At 40.7% G+C, this 12,343-nt stretch overlaps 2 protein-coding genes across 2 annotated transcripts in view; one reads left to right on the forward strand and one right to left on the reverse strand.

Annotated features, from left to right (window-relative positions):
• Window positions 1-7,919, forward strand: part of LOC129038414 (uncharacterized) — an 84,866-nt gene extending 76,947 nt beyond the window's left edge. Inside the window, exon 4 of the mRNA XM_063665889.1 lies at window positions 7,517-7,919. Coding sequence (XP_063521959.1) covers window positions 7,517-7,842 — 326 coding nt within the window. The 3' untranslated portion in view covers window positions 7,843-7,919. The remainder of the gene's footprint in view (window positions 1-7,516) is intronic.
• Window positions 250-11,703, reverse strand: H1-6 (H1.6 linker histone, cluster member). Its single transcript, XM_054491349.2, has 3 exons — window positions 10,734-11,703; window positions 4,498-4,596; window positions 250-1,296 (listed from the first exon to the last, which is right to left on the reverse strand). The coding sequence occupies exon 1, from the start codon at window positions 11,701-11,703 to the stop codon at window positions 11,035-11,037; it is 669 nt and encodes a 222-aa protein (XP_054347324.1). The 3' UTR covers window positions 250-1,296; window positions 4,498-4,596; window positions 10,734-11,034.
• Between the last annotated feature and the right edge of the window lie 640 nt (window positions 11,704-12,343).

Below are 12,343 nucleotides of genomic sequence, written 5' to 3' on the forward strand. Positions count from 1 at the left end.
GTCTTGGCCTCCCAAAGTGCTGAGATTACAAGCATGAGCCACCCTGCACGGCCGTCAATAGTCTTAATATATATGTCCAGATGGCATGTGTTTATGTTGCTACATGCATTTGGCTGCATAAATGTGGTACAAGCATTCTGTCTTGAAGGGCAGGTGCTTCAGGATAACATGTACAGCTCAAAAGTTTCTTCTGTAGGCATTAAATTTTAGCAAAGATATCTCATCTCTTAAACCATTTTCTTTTTTTCTGGTTAGAAAAGTTATGTAGAAAAAAGTAAATGTGATTTATGCTCATTGTAGAAAAGCTATAAAATGAATACAATTAAAGCTGTTATTTAATTAGCCAGTGATAAACTATTAACAGCTTGTCTATTACCTGTTAGTATTATTGTTGCATTAAAAATGCATATACTTTAATAAATTTACATTGTATTGTATACTGCATGATTTTATTGATGTTCTTGTTCATCCTGTGTATATACTTAATCGCTTTGTCATTTTGGAGACATTTATTTTGCTTCTAATTTCTTTACATTTTGTCTTACGGAATATTTTCATTCAACTGTGGTAGCCGAATTAATTGTGTTTCTTCACTCTAGGGACATTGTCGTCTAAGTTGTAAGGCACTGGTTATTTTACCAACAAACCATTCTGAAAGCATATGACAAATTCTTTCTCTCTTAATATTGTAGTATACTGAAAGCAGACTGCTATAAGGCTTCACTTACTCTTCTACCTCATAAAGAATATGTTACAATTAATTCATTAGGTAAGCATTTGTTTTATATTGGTTTTATTTCACCTGGGCTGAGATTTCAAGAAACACCCCAGTCTTCACAGTAACACATTTCGGTAACACATTTACTAAACATCAGCAACTGTGGCCTGTTAATTTTTTTAATAGAAATTTTAAGTCCTCATTTTCTTTCGGTGTTTTTTAAGCTTAATTTTTCTGGCTTTATTCATAAATTCTTAAGATCAACTACATTTGAAAAATCAAAGACCTGCATTTTAAATTCTTTCTTATTCACCCCTGGCAAAACCATTCACAAACCATGGTAGTAAAGAGAAGGGTGACACCTGGTGGCCATAGGTAAACATACCACGGTGGTCCGGTGACCAGAGATGCAGGGCTGAGGGTTTTCCTGACGGTAAAGGAATAAAGAATGGGTGGAGGTGCGTGAACTGGAAATCGCTTGTAGAGAAAAGCCCCTGAAAATTTGAGAAAACAAACAAGAAACTACTTACCAGCTATTTGAATTGCTGGAATCACAGGCCATTGCTGAGCTGCCTGAACTGGGAACACAACAGAAGGAAAACAAACCACTCTGATAATCATTGAGACAAGTAGAGCAGGTGATTGAGGACTGCTGAGAGGTACAGGCCAAAATTCTTATGTTGTATTATAATAATGTCATCTTATAGTACTGTCAGTATTTTATAAAACATTCTTCACAAACTCACACACATTTAAAAACAAAACACTGTCTCTAAAATCCCCAAATTTCTCATAAACTCAGTTTTAAACTAACTTTTTTTCAAATCACAATCTGATTTAACAATGACTATCATTTACATATTTCTGACTTTCAAATTAAAGATTTTCACATGCAGGCTGATATTTGTAATTGTGATTCTCTCTGTAGGCTTTGGGTATAAGGTGTTCTTTTCCTTTTTTGCATCAGCGATTAACTTCTACACTCTAACATGTAGAATGTTACTACAATATTAAAGTATTTTGTATGACAATTTTATTTGAAAGCCTAGGATGCCTTGACCTCCTGCATACATTTATTACTTGATATGCATGCATTCTGGTATCTCAAGCATTCTATTTCTGAGTAATTGTTTAAGGTGTAGAAGAGATTGATATGGTGGATTTGGAGTCGATACTTATATATTTTCTATTTATTGGATGGATGAATTTGTACATTAAAAGTTTTCCATGGCAGAAATCTTTTCAAAAACTTTTCTTTTTTCCAGGATGGATTGAAGGCCCTGATTTCACCACAATGCAATATATCAATGTAGCAAAATTGTACTTGTACCCCATGAATATATATAATCTTAAGAAAAATTTTTTTAGCCAATTATTATTACTTACTAGATATTAGGCTCTGTTCTGAATCTTAATTTAATTCCTCCAAAGAATCTTATGAGGTAGGTAGGAGCTATTGCTGCTATTCTGTTATGCTTATGTTGCTGTTATGAAACCAAGGCACAGAGAGGTTAGTTAACTTGCTGAAGAAAATGATTGTGCTGGATTTTTATTCTAGCCATTCTGGAATAACAACTACACAAACTTATGTCTGAGCCAAGGAAACATATGGTGTGGCAACTGTTAACATGTTTTTAGGAATAGCAGCACTCCTAATGTTTGCTGCAGGGAAAAAGGAATCTCAGAATTTGCCTGATCCCTATAATTTTTTTCCTAAATATTTTGAACTATCTTTCAGATGTATTTTAAAATTTAAGGATATTTTGTTCCGTTCCTACAGAATTTTTTTTTTTTTCTTGAGACAGAGTCTCACTCTATCACCCAGGCTGGAATGCAGTGGCATGATCTTGGCTCACTGCAACCTCTGCCTCCTGGGTTCAAGCGATTTTCCTGCCTCAGTCTCCCAAGTAGCTGAGACTACAGGTGCATGCCACCATGCACGGCTAATTTTTTTTGTATTTTTAGTAGAGATGGAGTTTCATCATGTTGGTCAGGCTGGTTTCGAACTCCTGACCTCAAATGATCCGCCCTCCTCGGCCTCCCACAGTGCTGGGATTACAGGCGTGAGCTACCGCGCCAGCCAGATTTCTAACTTGTTTTGTTGTTGTTGAGACAGGGTCTCAGTCTGACACCAAGGCTGGTGTGCAGTAGTGCGATCACGGCTCACTGCAGTCTCGACCTCCTGAGCTCAAGTGATCCTCCCACCTCAGCCTCCTGAGTAGCTGGGACCACCACGCCTGGCTCATTTTTTTTCTATTATTTATTGAAACGGGTTCTGGCTATGTTGCCCAGGCTGGTCTTGATCTCCGGAGCTCATGCGATCCACCCACCTCAGCATCCGAAAGAATTATCAGGAGTGAGCCACCGTGCCCGGCCAAATTTCTAACTTTTGAATTGACATATCCATTTATTCTCTTTATCATTCAGGGAGAAATGTGGGGATGGATAGCCTTGAAGCATCATCCACCAAGTTATTTTATACACCAGATTTAGATACAAAGTATTTTTTTATTCTTTAAAAAAAATCAAATTCTAGCTCTTACTCTGAAGATTCTAAAAAGAATTTTGGAGTCTTTAATTCATACTTTGGGGGCAGGGGAATAAGTACCAATATTTGTATAACTTTCAGTGCAAGTCACGTTAGCTAACTGTAGTCTATTGAGTTAAATATCCTTGATTTATTCCTTAAAACTGAGTCCCTACGACGGCATTGTTTCGTTTTTTTTTTCGAGACGGAGCTCGCCCTGTCTCCCAGGCTGGAGTGCAGTGGTGCGATCTCAGCTCACTGCAACCTCCGCATCCCGGGTTCAAGTGATTCTCCTGCCCCAGCCTCCTGAGTAGCTGGGACTACAGGCACACACCACCACGCCCAGCTAATTTTTGTATTTTTAGTAGAGTAGAGATGGGGTTTCATCATTTTGGTCAGGCTGGTCTCGAACTCCTGACCTCGTGATCGGTCTGCCTCGACCTCCCAAAGTGCTGGGATTACAGTCATGAGCCACTGCACCTGGCTGAATGGCACTTTCATAAAACAGTAAATAACCAACTTCACTACTGCCCCCAAAAGTTTTACTGTGTATATGAGGGCATCTGTTTTAAGTATGGGGATAATGTTACAGGTTTTTCTTTGTGTAACTTTGGGTTCACAATTTCATCACTAAAACAAATGTAAAAATACTTTGTGCTTTCTGAGTGCTATTAAGAAAGTATTCAAGGGAATTTTGAAAATCAAATTTAATTACTATCATGTTTGTAAAATTTTTGAAACAAATGTTTAAGAGAGGATAATGTTAGAAATTATCTTTCCAGCCAGACCTGGTGGCTCACACCAGTAATCCTAGCATTTTGGGAGGACAAGGTGGGCAGATCACTTAAGCCCAGGAGTTCAAGACCAGCCTGGACAACACAGGGAAAGCCCATCTCTATAAAATACACAAAATTAGTGGCTGGGCGTGGTGGTTCACGCCTGTAATCCCAGCACTTTGGGAGGCCGAGGTGGGCGGATCACCTGAGGTCAGGAGCTCGAGACCAGCCTCAACATGGAGAAACCCCATCTCTACTAAAAATACAAAATTAGCCGGGTGTGGTGGTGCATGCCTGTAATCCCAGCTACTCGGGAGGCTGAGGCAGGAGAATTGCTTGAACCTGGGAGGTGGAGGTTGCGGTGAGCCGAGATCGCGCCATTGCACTCCAGCCTGGGCAACAAGAGCGAAACTCCATCTCAAAAAACAAAACAAACAAACAAAAAAACAAAATTAGTCAGATGTGGTCGTGCATACCTGTAGTCCCAGCTACTTGGGAGGTTGAGGTGGGAGGATCACTTGATTCCGGGGAAGTGTAGGCTACCATGAGCCATCATGTTGCCACTGTACTCCAGTCTAGGAAAAAAATAAAAATTAAAAAAAAAAGAAAAGAAAAAGAAATTTTCTGTCCAAATATCTTTATTTTTAACAAATCGAAGTGTATTAATAGTGTTTATGGGAGAGTGCCCACACAAGGACAGCAAGCCTAGGAAGTGCAAGTCAAGAAAGCTTTTTGTAAAATAATTTAAACTGAAAAAAAAAGCAGAGATTTTTTCCTAGAAAAGTAAGGAGTGGAGGTAAAAAAAAAAACACAGCAGAGACATAGGTTATGCTACAGAACCAAAGGTGTGCCAATGGCACTGACAGTTTAATTCAGAAAAAAATGAATCAGAAAATGGATATTTTTAAATAAGTTAGGTTGCTGAAAAGGAGAAATGCAGTGAAGCCTTAGATGGGAGTGAGATAAATCAGCCATTGGCTAGAGGAGTTGTTTGCCCAAGACCAGTGGTGATGTCCCCAAATGCCTGGAAACAACTGTTGTGACATTATAAAGCCCCCATAGTCTAACTTGGGTGAGACTATACTTATGCATTTTCTCACCTGTAATATAGCTCAAAAGTATTTCTACTCTGGGATTTCTTTACATTTTACTAAAGTGCAATTATATACTTAAAACTGATAGTGTATGCTGGACTGCTAGTCATTCTCAACACTGGCCAATTATCAGAATTGTTTGTTGAATATACAGGTGCCATATATAGGTGCATACACACACGCACACATATACACATACACACACACACGCCATATTCCATTCCTCATATCAAATATTCTGAGAGAGTTAGTTTGTGGAGGGTAGTTCTGGACAATTTATATTTTCATAAGACCTCTGGTTATTTTTTTTTAAGTGGAGATGAAGACTTGCTATGTTGCCCAAAATGGTCTTGAACTCCTGAGCTCAAGCGATTCTCCCAACTCAGCCTCCTGAATTGCTGGGATTACAGCCGTGAGCCACTGCATCAGGGCAAGACCTCTGATTAATATCATAGGTTTATTTGTTTGAATGCTTCACGTATCCTCTCAACCACAACTTGTTTGCAGAATTTTAATCTGAAGGGCCTAGGTCTCTTGTTCAACGAATGAGTTTGATCTGATGGGTGAGAGGAAGGTGAAATGGAAAGCGAACGAGAAGCCATACAGATTCGGCGAGTGAGCCACCCCTCTCCCAAACCATAAGATTGAGCATGCCTGAATTCTTCCCAGAGTGGAAGAATCCATTTTAAATATATATATCTACACGTATAGATCCTTTAAATATTTGTTCTGACATTCATTGTTTTTCAGTCACTACCATTGAGAAAAGTTTAGAAAGGAGATATTAGGAGCAGGAAATAGAAAGTAAATAAAATATCAAAATAAAAATAGGGTTTTATAAATGATATAATAGGCAAAATAAAGGAAAGGCATCCCAGATCTCTGGTTTAAATGAAGATGGCACTTGGCGAGATGTGTTGCAGGGTAGTTCACATGATGTATGTTTTCAGAGAATTATCATATTGCATATGCTGCTATATTTTTTATTTTCATGAATTAAAAGGCATGTTGAGATTTCAGAGTTTTACTTATGATCTCAGACTCTGCATTTTTTCTCCGTAATGTTTGACATTTCTTCCTAGCTAAGTCTCTAGTTATAAGGTCTGTGTTGTGGCATGTGGACAGTGAATGGAAAAACCAATTTGGGGCACAAAAATGTAATCAATTATTTCAGAAGTGATACAAACAATATGACATGTAGAGCATTCTGGCCTTTCCTGGGTCTTTTTTCTCCATTCCTGGATTTCTTCTCTTCATGTGAGCAAGTCTGAGGTTACTATATAATGTCTCTCACAGGCCACAGCCCCATTCTAAATATTCCCAATAGAAATTCATTTATTAACCAGAGAGTGGTGGGTGGGGTTGTGTTTTTGTTTTTTAAACAAAAGTGGATCTTTTGGGCATTCTGGAAAGCTCCGGCAGGAAGCTAAGAATATAATTTTGAATTGAGAAGTCCCTTTCTTCAAACCACATTCAGACCCAATTCTCTTATTCTATTTATTTTTCAAGGGGATTAGCCTTATTTTAACACCAATAATCTTATCACAAAAACCTCCCAGAGGAAGACCCTGTAGATTTTGTAATGACCTTAATCAAGTATTAGCCCTACACTTCAATTAATCCCCAACTGTACAAAACGTATGTTCTTTTCTCTAAAGCTGGAGCAAGTTGAAAGGGGATTAAAAACGGAGGGAAGGGAAGAGTGTTTGGAATTTCAGGCACACCAAACAGGCACAGCAGACCAGGAAGAGCGTCCCGGGAAAACATATTATCCAGACTTAAGTTTATGTTCCCTGTCTCTCTCAGACTTTTGCAGAAAAATGAGTCACTCGATAAATATTTGAATCGAGATAGGGAAGGTGACGAGAAAGAAGTTTGCACTTATGAGGTTTTAATTTGCAATTATTTGGCTACCGTTTTGCCTTCCCAAAACATAGGGTCTTTACGAGTGACGCTTCATAGCCAAACTTATAGTTTGTCCAGCACAGAGAAGGCCATCAAAATGTCTGGTTTAAATAAAAATATTAAAATGATTGGGAGGGTAAATCCCTTGACCTATAAACCTGACCTCCTTTAAACATTATTTGTATGTTCCCCAATGAACTATTCCGTAATTTATTAGTAAGTGCAAATAAAAAGAAATCTGGAGTGGGGCTGTGCTTAGCGTCATTAAGCTGACACGAATACAGTGCATTCAACTTGCAGACACCCTTCCAGTCCCAGGAAGAGTGAGCTGTCACTGGCCAATGAAAACAATGAACTCGTAATGAAACAGTTTTCTTGCTCCACCCACTTGGTGACCTAATTTGAAAAAAAAAAAAAAATCCGCGCCAATTCATGTTGTTTTCAATCAGGTCCGCCAAGTTTGTATTTAAGGGACTGTTTCAGTTCATAACTTCCACTGTGATACAAATCATGTCTGGTCGCGGCAAGGGCGGAAAAGGCTTGGGGAAGGGTGGTGCTAAGCGGCATCGTAAGGTGCTCCGGGATAACATCCAGGGCATTACAAAGCCCGCTATTCGCCGTTTGGCTCGGCGCGGTGGCGTCAAGCGCATTTCCGGTCTTATCTACGAGGAGACTCGAGGTGTGCTTAAGGTTTTCTTAGAGAACGTTATTCGAGACGCCGTCACCTATACGGAGCACGCCAAGCGCAAAACCGTCACAGCCATGGATGTAGTATATGCCCTAAAACGTCAGGGGCGCACTCTATATGGTTTCGGCGGCTGAATCTAAGAATACGCGGTCTCCTGGGAACTTAAAAAAAAACAAAACAAAACACCAAAGGCCCTTTTCAGGGCCGCTCACAAAATCTTTAAAGAGCTGAAATGCGTTGCGAGAATGAGTTTGGATGCCGGAATTCACTGTGATAGCCTGCATAAGAATGAATTGTGTTTGCAATGACCGGCCACATTGTGACAAAATTTCAAAGCAAAAAGTAGGCATAGAGAGGCAAGCGCTAATACAGTGATTGCCTCCACAAAAGAAGCATTTTGCTGGGCGCAGTGGCTCACGACTGTAATTCCAGCACTTTGGGAGGCCAAAGTGAGTGTATCACACTTGAGGTCAAGAACTCGAGACCAGCCTGGCCAAAATGGTGAAACCCCATCTCTACCAAAACAAATACGAAACTTAGCCGGACGTGGTGGTCTGCATCTGTAGGCTCAGCTAGCCCAGAGGCATAGGTTGCAGTGAGCCGAGATCGCGCCACTACCCTCCAGCCTGGGTGGCAGAGCGAGACTCCCTCTCAAAAAAAAAAAAAAAAAAAATTAAGTGTTTTAGTGTATTCTAAGAATGGTACTTTCAACTTAACCAAAGGGCTGGAGGCGCGTGTTGAACAAAGGTTATCACCTTTTGGCTCCTGCGGCGCACAGCTATGTAAATAAAGCATCTTTAGGGACAAGCTCTCATTCGCGGAGGGTTCTATGGCTGTTGTCCTATTGGCCAAAACAAAGTGGTCTTAAGGCCGGGCGCGGTGGCTCACGCCTGTAATCCCAGCAGTTTGGTAGGCCAAGGCGGGTGGATCATGAGGTCAGGCGTTCAAGACCAGCCTGGCCAAGATGGTGAAACCCCCGTCTACTAAAAATACAAAAATTAGCCGGGCGTGGTGGCGGGCACCTGTAATCCCAGCTACTTGGGAGGCTGAGCCAGAGAACTGCTTGAATCCAGGAGGTGGAGGTTCCAGTGAGCCGAGATTGTGCCAATGCACTCTAGCCTGGGTGACAGAGCGAGGCTCCATCCAAAAAAAAAAAAAAAAAAAAAGTGGTCTAATAATCCCCAGAACTGGAGGAAGAACCATAACTGGTTGATTTTGTTTTTAACCTTATGTATGCCAGGCATGCTAGCCTTGTATACATACAAGGATAGAGGAGCAAAGGTGCAGGAAGCCATCTTGAGGGATTCCCATATTATTGAGAGACCAGCCAGCTGCTGGGAGGCCAGTTGTTCATCCTCACTGTATGTGATGAGAATCTGACGACAGTCCATTGCTGGGCACAGCATTTAGACAAAAGGGCTCTCTGATATGTCAGGCAAGTGAGGCATATTTTTGCACAATCCTCTTAATTCCGAACTCATTGGGAAAGAATGGCAATTACATCCAAGCAAGGAAAGGTCTGTGGTTGATTTTATCTATACAAATTTAAAACATAGTGTTTATAACTTTTCATTATAGGACACAACTTAATTTTTAAAAAGATGCCAAACTATACAAATAAGTTCAGAAAAGTGAGGTACTATTGAACCGTCTGGAAAACATAAATATATGTGAAATAATGCAATGCATAGTTTTGCAGGGGACTTTGTTCAAAGTTTCTCGAAATACCATGGTCCAAAGTAGACTAACATTAGCATTGATTGAATATTTATGATGATCAGTAAGAATACTAAATCACAAATCGAAGGAAAATTAAAATAAACTATGTTTGTTTAGAGAGAAACGTACTTTAGCTCAGACCGAGAGTTAAAACAATTTTGTGATTCAGGAAGGTTGAATTCAGACCCCAACTGGGCAGCCTCCAACATTTCCATTAAGGTTTGGATTCTTAAAATTTTTCAGTGTTCGCAATGCTCTGGCAGTCTGATGAAACTTATAGATTCTTTTCATAAATAAGATACTTAAAAGTAATTCATAGGGTTACAATTGTATTAGACCAATAATATTAAAATAATTATCAAACCACTTGACAGTAATATGTGTTTTTGTTGACATACCTAATAATAATAGTACTTTGGAAATAAGCAAGCACAATTTCAAGATTCTTGCAACAACTATAACCTACAAATTTGTTATTTCTATCAGTCACACTCAATGGAATAAAATTCTAAATTTCAGCTACAGGTTAATGAATAAAAAAAAAAAAAAAGCTCCCCTAATCCATATTCTGGGACACCTTGATTCCTATTTATTGATCCCTTGAAGATGGTGGACAGCATATTAAGAAACAATAGTTACAATGACACCACAGAAAGACTAGAATGTAGTACTTGTGCTAAAAAAAAGTATCAGCAAATTATGTTTCGATGCCGAATTGCTCTCCACTTCCCTTCCCTGACACTGGCATTTCCAGAACTTAGATGATCTTATACGTAAAAGCCTACTCTAGTACACCATCGAACTTTTCAGGATTGGACATCAGACTTTTTAGTTCCTGGACCTCTAGATACGCATCAGTCTCTGACAAGAAGCCCTTTTTCAACTCTTTTTTTTTTTAAAGTTTTGAGACAAGGTCTGACTCGCTGTCACCCAGGCTGGAGTGAGGTAGCACCACCATAGCTCACTGTATCCTTAAACGCCTGGGCGCAGGGACTAAGGGAGCGCACCAACCATGCTTGATTAATTTCCTTTTTTGTAAAACCAGTAGTCTCCAATCTTTTTGACACCAGAGACCGGTTTTGTTCTAAGACAATTATACCACGGGCCAGGGGGTGCAGGGGCTGGGGGCATGGTTTCCGGACTAAGACTGTTCCAACCTCAGATCATCAAGCATTAGATTGTCACAAAGAGCCTGAAACCTAGATCCCTTGCATGTGCCGTTCACAATAGAGTTTGAGCTTATGAGAATCTAATGCTGCAGCTAACCTGACAGGCGGTGGAGCTCAGGTGGTTAATGTTCACTCACCCCTCAGCTGTGCGGCCCAGTTCGTAACGTGCCACGGACAGGGACCAGTTACCGGTCGGTGGCCGGGGGAATAAGAACCCCTGGTATAGATGGTAGTCCGGCTATGTTCCAGGATGGTCTTGAAGCCTGGCCTGAATTAATTCTCCAACCTCAAGACTTCAACTCAGCTGCATCACAACTTAAACCTACAGGTAACTGTCACAGAAACTTAAGTTTCCAGTGTTACGCCATCTTAAAATAATGTGGGTGGCTCTTAAAAGAGCCTTTGGGTTCTTTGCAAATCGGCCTCCCGGAAAGCTCTTTACTTCTTAGATGTGGCCTTTCTAATATTAGCTTTATGATGTTGGGTCAATTTTGGCTTCGCAGCCCTTGCCTTTACTGGGCTCTTCTGCTGTTGCTTACCCTTGGCTCCTTTAGCCTTTCTCCCTCTCGTAACAGCTGTTTTAGGAGCTGTCGCCCTCGGCTTTTTGGCTCTCTTATTGGTTTTAGCAGTCTTTGGTGACTTGGAGTCCCTGGATAAAACCAGCTTCTTGGTCTTGGCGGAAACTGACTTTTTAGTCTTGCTCCTGGCAGATTTAGGAATGACCTTCTTACTAAGCTTGAAGGAACCAGAGGCACCAGTACCCCTGGTTTGCACCAGGACTCCCTTGTTCACTAAGCTCTTAAGGGACAGTTTGATGCGGCTGTTATTCTTCTCCACGTCGTAGCCAGCAGCGGCCAGTGCCTTCTTGAGCGCAGCCAGAGACATACCTACTCGTTCCTGTGACACTGAAAGGGCCTGAGTGATCAACTTGGACACAGAGAGGTTCGGCACTTTGCTACTTGCACTTGTCAAGCCAGCCGGCTTCTTCCCTCGCTTCTTGGTTAGAAGTTTCTCCATAGCGGCTGGAACAGCACCGGCAGAAGCTGCAGGCACGGTTTCAGACATACCAACAGAGAAACGAAAGCCGTAATAACCAGCGAAGAGCATAAAACGCCACGGGGCCTCGGGGCCTTATATAGGGTAGGGCGCGCTGTGATTGGTGCATCACCTAGGCACCGCCCCCGCCCCTTGGAGGAGGAGTATTTGTGTTTGTTTTACCCGGAAAAGTTGATTATAACAAAACCCCTTTTTACAGAATCTCCCAGGGTCTAGTGCTGAATAATCTGCGGAAATTCATATTTCACATGACTTTTCGCTTTTTAATGAAAAATGACCCTGGATGCCAAAACTATTCGAGAAAGCCCTCGATTTTCAGTCAAATTCAAGGAGAGGAACAAAACTTCCCCTTTTCCTTGTAAATTAATAAGTAATTTTTGGCAGAAGACTTATTTCGTCTCTTCACAGTGGTCTTCCAAATGGATAGCTTCAAATCGGTAGAGGAAATAAATTATTCACGCCATGATTTTTATTTAAAATTATTTATATATGTGAGGGAAGTAACACAGATCTCTTAGCTGTCTAATTGTGGAGTCAGAAGATGCTTATAGAATTGTCAAAAGACTGCAGAGGATGTCTTTATTTAGGCATGTGCAATCTAATAAACCATAATCCACAGGAACATGGGTTGTGTGTAATTAAAGGTGCTCCCAAGTCCCTGTAGCTTTATAGAGAACTCTCAAGGATGGGC

This window comes from Pongo pygmaeus, chromosome 5, assembly GCF_028885625.2.
Source record: "Pongo pygmaeus isolate AG05252 chromosome 5, NHGRI_mPonPyg2-v2.0_pri, whole genome shotgun sequence".
NCBI lineage: Eukaryota > Metazoa > Chordata > Mammalia > Primates > Hominidae > Pongo > Pongo pygmaeus.

Excerpts from the sequence above, each read along its gene's own strand:
- H1-6 (XM_054491349.2), bottom strand. The coding sequence starts at position 11,703 with ATGCTCTTCGCTGGTTATTACGGCTTTCGTTTCTCTGTTGGTATGTCT.